We start from the raw sequence: 18053 nt of genomic DNA, 5'->3' as shown, positions 1-18053 counted from the left end.
ATCACCCGTCACATCTCCCTCACCCTGTGCCGCCTCCTGTATCACCCGTCACATCCCACCTCTCACCCTGTGCCGCCTCCTGTATCCCCCCCCATCCCACCTCTCACCCTGTGCCGCCTCCTGTATCACCCGTCACATCTCCCCTCACCCTGTGCCGCCTCCTGTATCACCCGTCACATCCCCCTCACCCTGTGCCGCCTCCTGTATCACCCGTCACATCCCCCTCACCCTGTGCCGCCTCCTGTATCACCCGTCACATCCCCCTCACCCTGTGCCGCCTCCTGTATCACCCGTCACATCCCCCTCACCCTGTGCCGCCTCCTGTATCACCCGTCACATCTCCCTCACCCTGTGCCGCCTCCTGTATCACCCGTCACATCTCCCCTCACCCTGTGCCGCCTCCTGTATCACCCGTCACATCCCCCTCACCCTGTGCCGCCTCCTGTATCACCCGTCACATCTCCCTCACCCTGTGCCGCCTCCTGTATCACCCGTCACATCTCCCCTCACCCTGTGCCGCCTCCTGTATCACCCGTCACATCTCCCCTCACCCTGTGCCGCCTCCTGTATCACCCGTCACATCCCCCTCACCCTGTGCCGCCTCCTGTATCACCCGTCACATCCCCCTCACCCTGTGCCGCCTCCTGTATCACCCGTCACATCTCCCCTCACCCTGTGCCGCCTCCTGTATCACCAGTCACATCTCCCTTCACCCTGTGCCGCCTCCTGTATCACCCGTCACATCTCCCTCACCCTGTGCCGCCTCCTGTATCACCCGTCACATCTCCCTCACCCTGTGCCGCCTCCTGTATCACCCGTCACATCTCCACTCACCCTGTGCCGCCTCCTGTATCACCCGTCACATCTCCCTCACCCTGTGCCGCCTCCTGTATCACCCGTCACATCCCCCTCACCCTGTGCCGCCTCCTGTATCACCCGTCACATCTCCCCTCACCCTGTGCCGCCTCCTGTATCACCCGTCACATCCCCCTCACCCTGTGCCGCCTCCTGTATCACCCGTCACATCCCCCTCACCCTGTGCCGCCTCCTGTATCACCCGTCACATCTCCCTCACCCTGTGCCGCCTCCTGTATCACCCGTCACATCCCCCTCACCCTGTGCCGCCTCCTGTATCCCCCCCATCCCACCTCTCACCCTGTGCCGCCTCCTGTATCACCCGTCACATCCCCCTCACCCTGTGCCGCCTCCTGTATCACCCGTCACATCTCCCTCACCCTGTGCCGCCTCCTGTATCACCCGTCACATCTCCCTCATCCTGTGCCGCCTCCTGTATCACCCGTCACATCCCACCTCTCACCCTGTGCCGCCTCCTGTATCCCCCCCATCCCACCTCTCACCCTGTGCCGCCTCCTGTATCACCCGTCACATCCCCCTCACCCTGTGCCGCCTCCTGTATCACCCGTCATATCCCACCTCTCACCCTGTGCCGCCTCCTGTATCCCCCCCATCCCACCTCTCACCCTGTGCCGCCTCCTGTATCACCCGTCACATCCCCCTCTCCCTGTGCCGCCTCCTGTATCACCGTCACATCTCCCTCTCCCTGTGCCGCCTCCTGTATCACCCGTCACATCCCACCTCTCACCCTGTGCCGCCTCCTGTATCCCCCCCATCCCACCTCTCACCCTGTTCCGCCTCCTGTATCACCCGTCACATCCCCCTCACTATGTGCCGCCTCCTGTATCACCCGTCACATCCCCCTCACCGTGTGCCGCCTCCTGTATCACCCGTCACATCCCCCTCACCCTGTGCCGCCTCCTGTATCACCCGTCACATCTCCCTCACCCTGTGCCGCCTCCTGTATCACCCGTCACATCCCCCTCACCCTGTGCAGCCTCCTGTATCACCCGTCACATCCCCCTCACCCTGTGCCGCCTCCTGTATCCCCCCCATCCCACCTCTCACCCTGTGCCGCCTCCTGTATCACCCGTCACATCTCCCTCACCCTGTGCCGCCTCCTGTATCACCCGTCACATCCCACCTCTCACCCTGTGCCGCCTCCTGTATCACCCGTCACATCCCCTTCACCCTGTGCCGCCTCCTGTATCACCCGTCACATCCCCCTCACCCTGTGCCGCCTCCTGTATCACCCGTCACATCTCCCTCACCCTGTGCCGCCTCCTGTATCACCCGTCACATCCCACCTCTCACCCTGTGCCGCCTCCTGTATCCCCCCCATCCCACCTCTCACCCTGTGCCGCCTCCTGTATCACCCGTCACATCCCACCTCTCACCCTGTGCCGCCTCCTGTATCACCCGTCACATCCCCCTCACCCTGTGCCGCCTCCTGTATCACCCGTCACATCTCCCTCACCCTGTGCCGCCTCCTGTATCACCCGTCACATCCCACCTCTCACCCTGTGCCGCCTCCTGTATCCCCCCATCCCACCTCTCACCCTGTTCCGCCTCCTGTATCACCCGTCACATCTCCCTCACCCTGTGCCGCCTCCTGTATCACCCCCATCCCACCTCTCACCCTGTGCCGCCTCCTGTATCACCCGTCACATCCCACCTCTCACCCTGTGCCGCCTCCTGTATCCCCCCATCCCACCTCTCACCCTGTTCCGCCTCCTGTATCACCCGTCACATCCCCCTCACCCTGTGCCGCCTCCTGTATTACCCGTCACATCTCCCTCACCCTGTGCCGCCTCCTGTATCACCCGTCACATCTCCATCACCCTGTGCCGCCTCCTGTATCACCCGTCACATCCCCCTCACCCTGTGCCGCCTCCTGTATCACCCGTCACGTCCCCCTCACCCTGTGCCGCCTCCTGTATCACCCGTCACATCCCACCTCTCACCCTGTGCCGCCTCCTGTATCCCCCCCATCCCACCTCACCCTGTGCCGCCTCCTGTATCACCCGTCACATCCCCCTCACCCTGTGCCGCCTCCTGTATAACCCGTCACATCCCCCTCACCCTGTGCCGCCTCCTGTATCACCCGTCACATCTCCCTCACCCTGTGCCGCCTCCTGTATCACCCGTCACATCCCACCTCTCACCCTGTGCCGCCTCCTGTATCACCCGTCACATCTCCCTCACCCTGTGCCGCCTCCTGTATCACCCCCATCCCACCTCTCACCCTGTGCCGCCTTTTGTATCACCCGTCACATCCCCCTCACCCTGTGCCGCCTCCTGTATCACCCGTCACATCCCCCTCACCCTGTACCGCCTCCTGTATCACCCGTCACATCTCCCCTCACCCTGTGCCGCCTCCTGTATCACCCGTCACATCTCCCCTCACCCTGTGCCGCCTCCTGTATCACCCGTCACATCTCCCCTCACCCTGTGCCGCCTCCTGTATCACCCGTCACATCTCCCCTCACCCTGTGCCGCCTCCTGTATCACCCGTCACATCTCCCCTCACCCTGTGCCGCCTCCTGTATCACCCGTCACATCCCCCTCACCCTGTGCCGCCTCCTGTATCACCCGTCACATCCCCCTCACCCTGTGCCGCCTCCTGTATCACCCGTCACATCCCCCTCACCCTGTGCCGCCTCCTGTATCACCCGTCACATCCCACCTCTCACCCTGTGCCGCCTCCTGTATCACCCGTCACATCCCACCTCTCACCCTGTGCCGCCTCCTGTATCACCCTTCACATCTCCCCTCACCCTGTGCCGCCTCCTGTATCACCCGTCACATCTCCCCTCACCCTGTGCCGCCTCCTGTATCCCCCCCATCCCACCTCTCACCCTGTGCCGCCTCCTGTATCCCCCCCATCCCACCTCTCACCCTGTGCCGCCTCCTGTATCACCCGTCACATCCCCCTCACCCTGTGCCGCCTCCTGTATCACCCGTCACATCCCACCTCTCACCCTGTGCCGCCTCCTGTATCACCCGTCACATCCCCCTCACCCTGTGCCGCCTCCTGTATCACCCGTCACATCCCCCTCACCTTGTGCTGCCTCCTGTATCACCCGTCACATCTCCCCTCACCCTGTGCCGCCTCCTGTATCACCCGTCACATCTCCCCTCACCCTGTGCCGCCTCCTGTATCACCCGTCACATCCCCCTCACCCTGTGCCGCCTCCTGTATCACCCGTCACATCTCCCTCACCCTGTGCCGCCTCCTGTATCACCCGTCACATCTCCCTCACCCTGTGCCGCCTCCTGTATCACCCGTCACATCTCCCTCACCCTGTGCCGCCTCCTGTATAACCCGTCACATCTCCCTCACCCTGTGCCGCCTCCTGTATCACCCCCATCCCACCTCTCACCCTGTGCCGCCTCCTGTATCACCCGTCACATCCCCCTCACCCTGTGCCGCCTCCTGTATCACTCGTCACATCCCCCTCACCCTGTGCCGCCTCCTGTATCACTCGTCACATCTCCCTCACCCTGTGCCGCCTCCTGTATCCCCCATCCCACCTCTCACCCTGTGCCGCCTCCTGTATCACCCGTCACATCCCCCTCACCCTGTGCCGTCTCCTGTATCACCCGTCACATCCCCCTCACCCTGTGCCGCCTCCTGTATCACCCGTCACATCTCCCTCACCCTGTGCCGCCTCCTGTATCACCCGTCACATCTCCCCTCACCCTGTGCCGCCTCCTGTATCACCCGTCACATCTCCCTCACCCTGTGCCGCCTCCTGTATCACCCGTCACATCTCCCTCACCCTGTGCCGCCTCCTGTATTACCCATCCCACTCCCCTATCACCCTGTGCCACCTCCTATATTACCCATCCCACTCCCCTCTCACCCTGTGCCACCTCCTATATTACCCATCCCACTCCCCTCTCACCCTGTGCCACCTCCTATATTACCCATCCCACTCCCCTCTCACCCTGTGCCACCTCCTATATTACCCATCCCACTCCCCTCTCACCCTGTGCCACCTCCTCTGTCACCCGTCACATTCACTCCTCACACGGTGTTGTCTCAAATATGACTGGTAGTACAACTTTGTCTTCCCATATGCTGCCCGTCCTACCCCCTGGCGTCACCCCATATGTTGCCCGTCCTACCCCCTGGCGTCACCCCATATGTTGCCCGTCCTACCCCCTGGCGTCACCCCATATGTTGCCCGTCCTACCCTCTGGCGTCACCCCATATGTGTCTGTCCTACCCCCTGGCGTCACCCCATATGCTGCCCGTCCTACCCCCTGGCCTCATTAATCATATTGTCAACATGCCTGGTGTTACTATGGGTTACCCATTACACAGCTGTTACCCCATATTAGTCGTCATACCCTATATCGGTCCACTATTGTCAGCGCTTGTGAAGCTCTTATTTTCCATCATATGGTCGGGGGCGTAGAGAGCCGTGCCGTGGAAGGGGTGTGGTGTGAGCCCCTCAGCCTGGCTCAAAGCCAGGGGGGCACGATCAGTGTTTTCTTTGTTGCTGAAGAGGGGTCACCTGTTCTGCGAGTTGTGCTCGCCCTCTTTCGGTGGGGCCGCTGTCACTGACTGGGGCTTGCTAGCATACTGCGTATTATCTGGCCAAATCCCTCGCAGCGGTACGCGCAGTTATTAGAAAATCATACTCTTTAATGCACTATCCCGGCTGTTGGAGCGAGGGGCAGCGCTATACATGCAGCAACGATGGCTGCAGCTGTCAAAATCGACCACTGACCGTTTATACATTTGCCTGTACATCTTGAAGATTGGAGCGCCGATAATAACGGGCGCATAACTTAACGTGCGCAGTTAGTTTTCCTCTATCAGCTTTCATACATTTCCTCATTCCTATTCTTTTTATTTGGATATTGACTAAATTGTTCTCTCTCAGAATATCTGATCCACGTATCTTTATTTTACTTGTATATATTATGAATTTTGCTCTTTAGCATTGGAGCTGAGCGCTGAACGTCAGTATTCCTGTGTTATATATCGGGTTTATATTTACAGGTAGATAGAAGATAGTAATACAGCTGCTGTTTGTTTGGTATGGTTATAGATTTACTGTCTCACAGCACTGGGGTGTGTGGGGTGTGTGGGTGGGTGGGTGGAATGCCAGTTAGGAGTAGGCAGCAGTAACCAGGGTGGAATAAAAGGCAGGGGGCACCTTGGTCTGTGAATGTCCGGGTTACAATGACCATTGTCTCATGTATAGTGATTTTGGGCTCTATTTACTACAATCCACATTGGTAATGCAGATTGTAGTGTGATATTACCGAGTGACTTCAGGCAATATCACAGGGATTTACTATAAATCCCTTATAGGGACAGAGCTTGCGACAGAGCTCTGTCGCTGCTAATCCCCTTCGGAGCCTTATCACGGTATTTTTGCAAAAAATACCGTGATTAAGTGCCCGCGCATGCGCCGACCGGTCGCCACTGCTACCCCCCCCTTCGGCGCTAAGCCCCGCCCCCATGCGTGACACCCCCCCCACGACCCCCTCTCTCCCTTACTTACACTTACCTGCATGCTCCAGGCCTCCGGTGATGATCTCCATTCCTCCGGTCAGGTGATCTCCCATACTGCACTGGGGCCTGATCACCTGATGACCGGGCAGCAGTGCACTGTCGGAGACCAGCTGACCGGAGGGGAGTCATCACCGGAGGCCCGATCACCGGTCCCTGGATTCAGGTAAGTAAATGTTTTTTTTTACTATTTTTTTTTTCTTTTTTTTTTTTTTACAGTGTATCAGTGTGTGGTGTGTGTAGCAGTGATCAGCGTGTGGTGTGTGTAGCAGTGATCAGCGTGTGGTGTGTGTAGCAGTGATCAGCGTGTGGTGTGTGTAGCGGTGATCAGCCTGTGGTGTGTGTAGCAGTGATCAGCGTGTGGTGTGTGTAGCGGTGATCGGCGTGGGGTGTGTGTAGCGGTGATCAGCGTGTGGTCTGTGTAGCGGTGAACAGCGTGTGGTGTGTGTAGCGGTGATCAGCGTGTGGTGTGTGTAGCAGTGATCAGCGTGTGGTGTGTGTAGCAGTGATCAGCGTGTGGTGTGTGTAGCAGTGATCAGCGTGTGGTGTGTGTAGCAGTGATCGGCGTGTGGTGTGTGTAGCAGTGATCAGCGTGTGGTGTGTGTGTAGCAGTGATCAGCGTGTGGTGTGTAGTAGTGATCAGCGTGTGGTGTGTGTAGCAGTGATCAGGGTGTGGTGTGTGTAGCAGTGATCAGCGTGTGGTGTGTGTAGCAGTGATCAGGGTGTGGTGTGTGTAGCAGTGATCAGCGTGTGGTGTGTGTAGCAGTGATCAGGGTGCGGTGTGTGTAGCAGTGATCAGGGTGCGGTGTGTGTAGTAGTGATCAGCGTGTGGTGTGTGTAGCAGTGATCAGGGTGCGGTGTGTGTAGCAGTGATCAGGGTGCGGTGTGTGTAGCAGTGATCGGCGTGTGGTGTGTGTAGCAGTGATCAGCGTGTGGTGTGTGTGTAGCAGTGATCAGCGTGTGGTGTGTAGCAGTGATCAGCGTGTGGTGTGTGTAGCAGTGATCAGGGTGTGGTGTGTGTAGCAGTGATCAGCGTGTGGTGTGTGTAGCAGTGATCAGGGTGCGGTGTGTGTAGCAGTGATCAGGGTGCGGTGTGTGTAGTAGTGATCAGCGTGTGGTGTGTGTAGCAGTGATCAGGGTGCGGTGTGTGTAGCAGTGATCAGGGTGCGGTGTGTGTAGCAGTGATCAGGGTGCGGTGTGTGTAGCAGTGATCAGGGTGCGGTGTGTGTAGCAGTGATCAGCGTGTGGTGTGTGTAGCAGTGATCAGCGTGTGGTGTGTGTAGCAGTGTATCAGCATGTGGTGTGTGTAGCAGTGATCAGCGTGTGGTGTGTGTAGCAGTGATCAGCGTGTGGTGTGTAGTAGTGATCAGCGTGTGGTGTGTGTAGCAGTGATCAGCGTGTGGTGTGTGTAGCAGTGATCAGCGTGTGGTGTGTGTAGCAGTGATCAGGGTGTGGTGTGTGTAGCAGTGATCAGCGTGTGGTGTGTGTAGCAGTGATCAGCGTGCGGTGTGTGGAGCGGTGATCAGCGTGCGGTGTGTGGAGCGGTGATCAGCGTGCGGTGTGTGGAGCGGTGATCAGCGTGCGGTGTGTGGAGCGGTGATCAGCGTGGGGTGTGTGGAGCGGTGATCAGCGTGAGGTGTGTGTAGCGGTGATCAGCGTGAGGTGTGTGTAGCGGTGATCAGCGTGGGGTGTGTGTAGCGGTGATCAGCGTGGGGTGTGTGTAGCGGTGATCAGCGTGGGGTGTGTGTAGCGGTGATCAGCGTGGGGTGTGTGTAGCGGTGATCAGCGTGGGGTGTGTGTAGCGGTGATCCGCCTGTGGGGTGTGTGTAGCGGTGATCCGCCTGTGGGGTGTGTGTAGCGGTGATCCGCCTGTGGTGTGTGTAGCGGTGATCCGCCTGTGGTGTGTGTAGCGGTGATCCGCCTGTGGTGTGTGTAGCGGTGATCCGCCTGTGGTGTGTGTAGCGGTGATCCGCCTGTGGTGTGTGTAGCGGTGATCCGCCTGTGGTGTGTGTAGCGGTGATCCGCCTGTGGTGTGTGTAGCGGTGATCCGCCTGTGGTGTGTGTAGCGGTGATCCGCCTGTGGTGTGTGTAGCGGTGATCCGCCTGTGGTGTGTGTAGCGGTGATCAGCGTGTGGTGTGTGTAGCGGTGATCAGCCTGTGGTGTGTGTAGCGGTGATCAGCGTGTGGTGTGTGTAGCGGTGATCAGCGTGTGGTGTGTGTAGCGGTGATCAGCGTGTGGTGTGTGTAGCGGTGATCAGCGTGTGGTGTGTGTAGCGGTGATCAGCGTGTGGTGTGTGTAGCAGTGATCAGCGTGTGGTGTGTGTGAGTGTGGGGTCTGGTTAGACCACACAGCTGATCACTGGGGCCGGCTCCGGGCTCTGCTCTCCCCGTTAGAGCAGGGCAGGGGGCCGGTAACCGGGGGAGACCCTGGATAACGCCACCTCCAGGTAACGTTATTTTCTACTTCAGGGTCCATAGGGGGTCCACAGGGTTGACCTTGGGGTTATAGCTGGAACAGGATCCATGGGCACCACACAGTTAAGCTTTTAGCTCCCAGGATGCACTTGGGTCCTCCTCTATACCCCGCCCCCGAGCCACAGGCACCTCAGTGTAAGCTGGTGCCCGGCTGGAGTCGGTCACCGCGCAGGGGGGCTGCAGGAGCAGCCCCCAGAAGCTTTTTATTTTAAGTTAAATATTATTTATTTTTAATCTATTTTTACTACAGACGGCAGCGAAGGGCTGTCTATACAGACGCCCACGCTGCCGCTCTGATCCCCGACTGGCGCCGCGACGCCAGTACTGATCTGGGGATCGCGGCGGGAGGACAGAGTCCGTACTAGCCGGACTCTGTCTACCTCCCAGGACTGCTGCCGGAGTCGCCGGGGATTCAGGTAAGCCGCGCGTCGCTGGCTAGCGGCGGCGCGCGGAATGCCTTAAATGCAGTCCTTTAGCCTCCGGTCCTGGGGACAGACCGGAGGCTGCTGGCAGTGGCGGCGGGCCCCCCCCATAACCCGTGGGACCACTAGACCACCAGGGATAACCGGCAAGCGGGAAGCCAGCATCCCTGGGGTTAATGGCCAGCCAGGGGAGGAAGCCTTCCCTGTCAGCGGCTCCTCCCCTCAGCTCAGCGCGCCTTTCAGCACGCAGTCTGGCGTCGCTGAGCTGCAGATTCCTCGGCCACTCCTCCTCTGAGGTCTCCAGCGGCCATTTTCTCACAGTGGCAGCGCAGATCTCAGGGAGCACGCGGACCGGTCCCCCTGTGTACCTCTCCCCTGATTACGGACAGCGTACACAGCACTATAGCCCTCCCAGACACTGAATCTGGGAGGTTGATTGTAGTGGAAAGGTGCAGTGAGTATATCTTCCTGCATGGTATGTGACTTTTGCTAGTGCTGCCTGTCTGTGCTTATTTTCCGCTTACTGTCAGCTTATACCTATCCCTTTACTTCTCCTACAAGCCCTGCAGGTGTGTGGGGGAGGGGCGTTTCTACTGACCTCACTTATATAGATCACGTATTTGTGAGGTCCGTCACATACAGTTGTGTGCTACTCAGTGCCATATTGTGGGCTGTTGTTCAGCACACCGGTGAGTGCGTTTCACTTCTACCCTGGTGCCAGATATATAATATATTCTGTCATGTCAGACGAGGAGGTTGAGCGCTCAGTGGCTCCGGTGTTGGCCTCCTGCGGACGCTGTTCTGCAGGAGTAGATAGGGAGGATTTGTCACAGGATGGCCTGTGTAGTCGATGCCAGGTGGCTCCTGGCCCATCCAGACCTTCTCTGGCGCAGGAACCACCGTGGGCGATGTTTTCTCAAGTGCTGGTGTCTATTGCGGACCGTCTGTCGGTCCCGACTGCTCTCCCTACTAGGGCGTTGCCCCAGCCGACCATCCCCCATTCCCCGGGTGTCCCGCAGTTATTGCGGAGTCCTCCTGGGTCTCAATCAGTTGGTCCCTATGCGGGGTTGCCTATGTATATACAGGCTTCCCCTGTGCCGCAGCAGCCTGTGGTACCTTTTCAGGCCCCTATGGCGACGCCTCCACCATGGGTGGATGTTCTCTCCAACTCCGTGCAAAATTTGGCGGCCGCTTCCTCGGCTTTTCAGTCAATGTTGCAGACTGACATGCCTTCTAGGATTTCTAAACGCCCACTCATGACACGGGCTGCTCAGGTATCGGACTCAGAGGGTTCCTCAGATGATGGGGAGGTCCCTGATGACACTGACTCGGACGCCTCGGTCCAGGAAATGGATACCAAGTCGTCCATTAATGTGCGAGCACTAGTTAGGGCGGTGCGAGCTATTCTTCTTATAGAGGATGAGGCACCGGTTCCTAGGTCGAAGTTTCCTAGTTTCAAAAAAACTAAGGTGGCTTCTGCGGTGTTTCCCCTGTCGGATCAGTTGACGGATCATATGGCGGTAGCTTGGCAGGCGCCCAGTAAGAGATTCCTTCCTCAGAAGCGGTTGGCTTCTAATTACCCCTTCCCTGAGGCACATTGTAAAAAATGGGAAACTCCACCGGCGGTGGATTCCCATGTCACCCGTTTAACTCGGGGCGCCACCTTACCATTACCGTCGATATCCTCGCTGAAGGATCCCACGGACAGGAAAGTTGAGACTTGCTTAAAGTCTATTTACTCCCTCTCCGGGGCGGTGGCCCGACCGTCCATGGCCATTTCCTGGGTGGCCAAGGCCATTGAGGGGTGGGCCAATGCATTGGAAGATACCTTCCCGGACGACGCTCCGGATGTCCAGCGGGCGTTGTTGGGACAAATGAGGGACGCCGCTTCTTACATTGGAGAAGCTTCTTTAGATGCTAGTCTGCTGACCTCGCGGGTATCGGCTGCAGCGGTGTCTGCCCGCCGATCCTTATGGTTGCGGTCCTGGAGAGCGGACTCTGATTCAAAGAAAGGTCTGGAGGCCTTACCTTTCAATGGGGAATTACTATTTGGTCCGGACTTGGACAAAATAGTGGACACCCTGGCTAAATCCAAGTCGGCCTTCCTCCCTTCGGCGGCACTGCCTGCTAAGGTTCGGAGTTCGGCTTTTCGTTCCTTTCGGGTTCAGGGTAAGGCGAAAGGTCAGTCCTTCCCGAGACAGTCTGCGAGTAAGACGGCCTCTAAACCCAAGAAGCAAGCCTGGAGTGCTCGGCGCCCTTCTTCCAAGCAGGAAGATAAACCTGCGGCCTGATGGGACGGGCCTCCCTCTGGGGGACCTCAGAGTGGGAGGCCGACTTCTTCTATTTGCCCAGTGCTGGCACAATACCACCACGGATGCCTGGGTTCGAGAAGTGGTCTCCCAGGGGTACGCCCTGTCTTTTCGGCACAGACCACCCCACCAGTTTTTCTGCACAAGTCCTTCTCAGAACAAGACCAAGGTGGTACAGGTTCAGGAGGCTATAGAGTCCTTGCTGAAAGCAGGGGTCATTGTTCCCGTTCCTCTATCACAACGAGGGACGGGGTATTATTCGTCTCTGTTTCTGGTGCAGAAACCCAATGGTTCTCATCGCCCTATCCTCAACTTGAAGTCTCTGAACAAATTCCTCAGAGTTCCCAAGTTCAGGATGGAAACGTTACGTTCCATCATTCTGGCGATGGAACCGGGGGATTACATGGTGTCCCTGGACATCCAGGACGCCTACCTCCATGTTCCGATAGCATCTTCACACCAGCGGTATCTGAGGTTCGCTATCCTTCAACACCACTATCAGTTCCGGGCGCTACCCTTTGGTCTCTCCACGGCACCGAGGGTGTTCACGAAGATTATGGCGGTCATGGCCGCACATCTTCGGAACCAGAATGTACGGCTGCTGCCGTACCTGGACGACCTCCTGTTGCTGGCGAGCTCCCCGGAGGTACTGCTTCAACATCTCCACCTGACGATCGCTTGCCTGCAAGCACACGGGTGGTTGATAAATTGGAAAAAGTCCTCTCTGATTCCATCACAGCGGATGGTTCATTTGGGAGCCCTGCTAGATTCGCGTCAGCAAAGGATCTTCCTGACTCCGGAGAAGGTCGCCTCACTACAGCTGCGGATACGCAGTTGCCTGAGCCGTTGCCGCCTGTCGGTCCATTCGGCTATGAGAGTTCTGGGGTCCATGGTGTCGACATTCGACATGGTGGAATTTGCCCAGTTCCATTCCCGGCCCCTGCAGGGGCTGATTCTATCAGAATGGAACGGGTTACCTCACCGGATCCGCTCTCAGGTGCTGGTGTTGTCTCCGGACGTTCGGCTATCTTTGGCTTGGTGGCTTCAGACAGCTCATCTGGTCGAGGGGCGCCCATTTTGGATCCCGGACTGGGTCCTGCTCACGACGGATGCCAGTCTCCGGGGTTGGGGGGCAGTGACCGGCTCTTTGTCGCTTCAGGGTCGTTGGTCAGCGGAAGAAGCACTTCTCCCCATCAACATCCTGGAACTGCGGGCAGTATACAAGGCCCTGCAGTCGTCCGGCCCCGCTCTTCACGGAAGGGCGGTACAGGTGCAGTCTGACAACGCCACCACGGTGGCGTATATCAATCACCAAGGCGGAACTCGCAGTCAGGCAGCGATGTCGGAGGTGTCTCGTATCCTGTCTTGGGCGGAGGGTCACATTCCAGCGATCTCGGCGGTCTTCATCCCCGGAGTCCTCAATTGGGAGGCGGACTTCCTCAGCCGTCACGACGTGCATCCCGGGGAATGGTCGCTTCACCCAGAGGTGTTTCAGCTACTCGTGGACAGGTGGGGACTGCCGGAGCTGGACTTGATGGCCTCCCGTCACAATCACAAGTTGCCCGTTTACGGGTCAAGGACAAGAGACGCAGGTGCAAGTCTGGTGGACGCGCTGTCGGTGACATGGACGTTTCACCTGGCGTATCTGTTTCCTCCGATATCCCTGCTTCCTCGGGTTCTGCGGAAATTCAAGCAGGACGGCGGCATGCTCGTGCTGGTAGCTCCGGCGTGGCCCAGACGTCCTTGGTACTCCGATCTGAGGAGCCTCTCCATCTACGCTCCGTACCTTCTTCCTCAACGTCGGGACCTGTTGTCTCAGGGGCCCTGCCTTTACCCGGATCTGGGTCGGCTGTCTTTGACGGCGTGGCTCTTGAGACAGCCGTCTTGAGGTCTCGGGGCTTCTCCAGTTCGGTTATTGGTACGATGCTCAGGGCACGCAAGCCTGCTTCAGCACGGATTTATCACAGAGTGTGGCACACTTACTTTCAGTGGTGTGAGTCCAGACATTATGATCCTCAGGTGTTCCGAGTTTCTAGGATCTTGGAATTTCTTCAGTCAGGATTGGATCTCGGCTTACGCCTTGCATCTCTGAAGGTTCATGTGTCCGCCTTGTCCGTGTGGTTTCAACGGCGGATTGCAATACTACCAGACGTTCACACCTTTTTCCAAGGTGTTCTCAGGATCCAGCCTCCCTTTGTGCCTCCTGTGGCTCCTTGGGACTTGGCGGTGGTGCTACCGGTCCTGCAGGGTCCTCCGTTTGAGCCTCTTGAGGCGGTGGAGCTCAAGTGGCTGACATTTAAGACGGTTTTTCTCCTGGCAATTGCTTCGGCCAGGAGGGTGTCTGAATTGGGGGCGCTTTCCTGTCGCCCTCCTTTCCTGATTTTTCACCAGGACAGAGCGGTGCTCCGCACTCGTCCTGAGTTTTTGCCCAAAGTGGTCTCGAAGTTCCATATTAATCAGGAACTTGTTGTGCCAGCTTTTCAGTCCCCTGATCTTTCAGCTTGGTGAGACTTCCTTAGATGTGGTCCGGGCGCTTAGAATTTATGTAGACCGGACGGCTTCGGTTAGGAAGTCTGATTCCTTGTTTATCCTCTTTGGTTTTCACAAGAGGGGTTGGCCTGCCAACAAACAAACGTTAGCCCGTTGGCTTCGTTCCGTTATTTGTGAGGCTTATGCACAGGAGGGCTTACCTGTGCCAGCCTCTGTTAAGGCTCATTCCACTCGTTCTGTGGGTCCCTCTTGGGCTGCTAGACGTGGCGCTTCTGCTGTTCAGCTGTGTAGGGCGGCCACTTGGTCTTCAATTCAAACGTTTTTGAGGTTCTATGCGTTTGACACCTTTGCCTCTCAGGATGCATCCTTTGGGCGCCGGGTACTCCTTTCAGCACAGGAGCGTCCCCGCCCTTAGTTGTACTGCTTTGGGACATCCCCAAGGTCAACCCTGTGGACCCCCTATGGACCCTGAAGTAGAAAACAAGAGATATGGTAAGAACTTACCTTTGTTATCTCTGTTTCTACGAAGTCCATAGGGTCCACAGGGCGCCCGCCCTGACGCACCTGGCTTCAAATGGGCTGTGTGGCTGGTCACTTGTTTTCCGTCTCCTATTGCTGTGAGTATGGTTTCTTGTGTGTTCCAGTCTTCCTTCTCTCTGTTCCATATTCTCCTCCGGCCTAGGCTGCTTACCAACTGAGGTGCCTGTGGCTCGGGGGCGGGGTATAGAGGAGGACCCAAGTGCATCCTGGGAGCTAAAAGCTTAACTGTGTGGTGCCCATGGATCCTGTTCCAGCTATAACCCCAAGGTCAACCCTGTGGACCCTATGGACTTCGTAGAAACAGAGATAACAAAGGTAAGTTCTTACCATATCTCTTGTTATCACAGGGCTTCCCCCGGTATTTTTTCACAATTTATTTTTAGTAACTTTGGTCGGATCACATTTCTTATTACAGTTATGGGAAATGTGATCTGATTACTAACAATAAGTGATACTGGGGGTTGGAGCAGAATTTTACGAATACTACTCCAATTGCCCTGTAATAACTACAGGTGATACTAACATAATGTGCAAAGGGTGTGACAACACAAAACAGCCTTTATCACTTTATTTTAGATGTGGTGTTGGTGGGTGGGTGGAATGCCAGTTAGGAGTAGGCAGCAGTAACCAGGGTGGAATAATAGGCAGGGGGGCACCTTGGTCTGTGAATGCCCAGGTTACAATGACCATGGTCATGTATAGTGATAGTGTATATAGAAAATAATTACAATCTCGATGATTATTAAATAAACAAACCTTTTGTTTTGACAGATGGCAAACCAATGTTGCGTCAGGGTGACACCGGAGATTGGATTGGCACATTTCTGGGCCACAAGGGTGCCGTGTGGGGAGCCACTCTCAATAACAATGCCACAAAGGCCGCCACGGCAGCTGCAGACTTCACAGCGTATGTATCGGTGACCCTGCGTGACACGGTTATAGTAGTAGCTGTTTCATGTGTGCACTGAACCCAAACACAGAGGCTATTGGCATATCATTAGTGTTCCTGGAGTGCGGACAGGGCAGGACGCTGGGGGTACCAGCAGGAAGTCTATGCCCACGCCGAAGGCTGGCGCTCCCGAAAAGAGGCGTGGCCAGTCAGTAAGTGGGCATGTCCTTGGGACACTCCTCCAATTTGTCGCGCTTGAGGGCTTGCCTAACACTTAAAGAGTTGCTTGGCTTCCACCAAGCGCTCCCCTCACGTTGAATAGATACCGTGTGCATGTGCACGGCATTTATTCACCCGGCGGTGATCACCGCAACTTTTCCCAGCCGTAGGATACTGCGTCCCAAGGGTAGGGAATGCTCAGGGCTTGCTGTTTTATTGGGGTGCATTTTGCCCTTTTGAAATTAGGCAGGGCGCAGCACCCCGCTAAAACAAGTTAGCGGGAACACTATATAATGATACCTGAAGGGATATGAACAGAGCGCAGGTAAAAATGGTGGCGTTCAGGCGGCTGGACGAGTTCTAAGAAACATTACCAGGGACAGACAATGCAGATAGGCAGATTATACATGGTTACCCCGAAAACAGAACCATAGGAAGATACCCACTCTCAGGACAATAGCGACCAGCTAATACAGCAGGAGGGGTCTGTAGGAGATAGACCTCACCTGACCATCTGCAATCCCAGTGCAGCGTCCATATACTCTGCCTCTGATCACCATGCGCAGTCCCATAACCAACAATAGGGTGCGCGTACATCTCAGAATCGCGCCCATAGTCTGCCGACGGGAACATACTGAGCCAGCCAGAAGCATTAATTTACCTGCACCATCCTGAATCAGAGAGAGGGCTGTAATAGCGATCAGACAGCTGTGACTGTCATCAGAGAGAGGGCTGTAATAGCGATCAGACAGCTGTGACTGTCATCAGAGAGAGGGCTGTAATAGCGATCAGACAGCTGTGACTGTCATCAGAGAGAGGGCTGTAATAGCAATCAGACAGCTGTGACTGTCATCAGAGAGAGGGCTGTAATAGCGATCAGACAGCTGTGACTGTCATCAGAGAGAGGGCTGTAATAGCGATTAGACAGCTGTGACTCGTCATCAGAGAGAGGGCTGTAATAGTGATCAGACAGCTGTGACTCGTCATTTGAGAGAGGGCTGTAATAGTGATCAGACAGCTGTGACTCGTCATCAGAGAGAGGGCTGTAATAGCAATCAGACAGCTGTGACTGTCATCAGAGAGAGGGCTGTAATAGCAATCAGACAGCTGTGACTGTCATCAGAGAGAGGGCTGTAATAGCGATCAGACAGCTGTGACTCGTCATCAGAGAGAGGGCTGTAATAGCAATCAGACAGCTGTGACTGTCATCAGAGAGAGGGCTGTAATAGCTATCAGACAGCTGTGACTCGTCATTAGAGAGAGCGCTGTAATAGCGATCAGACAGCTGTGACTCGTCATTAGAGGGCTGTAATAGCGATTAGACAGCTGTGACTGTCATGGGTAATCAGAGACAGAAGTGACTGCCCCCTAGTGGTGAGCCCAAGGATCATTACAAATTACAGAAATAATTGTAGCCCATTAATCTATATATAAAATCTCTGGAAAGCTGGAACTAACTTTAGTAACTTCTGACCTTCAATAACCGGGAAATAGAGCCGGCACACCTAGATGGTCTCTGTTATTTTGGGCATAATTCCCCTATAATTGAAGGATGAGTGCATCCCTTATATCCAGGTCTCCATTTAATGACGCTTGTGGGTGTTTGTGTTTTGTAGGAAGGTTTGGGACGCGGTGACGGGTGACGAGCTCATTTCTTTGACGCACAAACACATTGTGAAAAGTGTGGACTTCACACAGGTAAAATGATTTTGTTTTTTTCTGCTGAATATTTAGTGAAGTTACATTATTATAACCGGTATGATTCATAGGAAGTCAGTAAGAGCTCCACTAACCCACTGGGCTAACACTCCAGTGGCTGTATCGGGTGCAGGAGATTAGGTAATGGGCCCAGTAAGTGTCTATATAAAGCTGCATCCTGTGTAATGTGTTATAAGGGGAATAAAAACAGAGCAAACTGTCTAAAATGTATTACAATCCTCCCAAGTTCATCACCTAGTTCTGTGGTCACTAATATTTAGTTAATCACTATATAAGTGGGACTTGTATCTAAGCACTGCAGGGGTCCAAATGGGGGCTGACACTATAAATGTCGCCTTTATAGACGCTGGTGCTTGGGGCAGAGAGTGGGCTGTACTTACGGTACATCACCGGCTAATTGTGGCAATTCTGCGATACCCACATGCCGACGTCTGATCCAATATGTTGGGTTTCACCGATTTGCAGATCACGATCAAAATATAATCGTGATTTGCAAATCGGTGAGTTGTAACGTAGTATCTCACCGATTCTCCAATGGATTGATGACCATTAATGGTCGGCATGACCGGCAGATCACTGTTTCCGATCCGATTGGAGGTTTGGGT

At 55.9% G+C, this 18053-nt stretch overlaps 1 protein-coding gene across 1 annotated transcript in view; it reads left to right on the top strand.

Annotated features, from left to right (window-relative positions):
• Positions 1 to 18053, top strand: part of STRAP (serine/threonine kinase receptor associated protein) — a 65789-nt gene that overhangs the window by 7867 nt on the left and 39869 nt on the right. The window contains exons 2-3 of the mRNA XM_088457289.1: positions 15393 to 15528; positions 17346 to 17427. Of these exons, the coding sequence (XP_088313415.1) occupies positions 15393 to 15528; positions 17346 to 17427 (218 nt within the window). The remainder of the gene's footprint in view (positions 1 to 15392; positions 15529 to 17345; positions 17428 to 18053) is intronic.

Source organism: Taudactylus pleione, unplaced genomic scaffold (assembly GCF_031769625.1).
Source record: "Taudactylus pleione unplaced genomic scaffold, aTauple2 ptg000754l, whole genome shotgun sequence".
In the NCBI taxonomy this organism is placed as follows: domain Eukaryota; kingdom Metazoa; phylum Chordata; class Amphibia; order Anura; family Myobatrachidae; genus Taudactylus; species Taudactylus pleione.
Note: the sequence above shows the minus strand (reverse complement) of the source record. Positions and strands in the feature narration are given on the sequence as shown.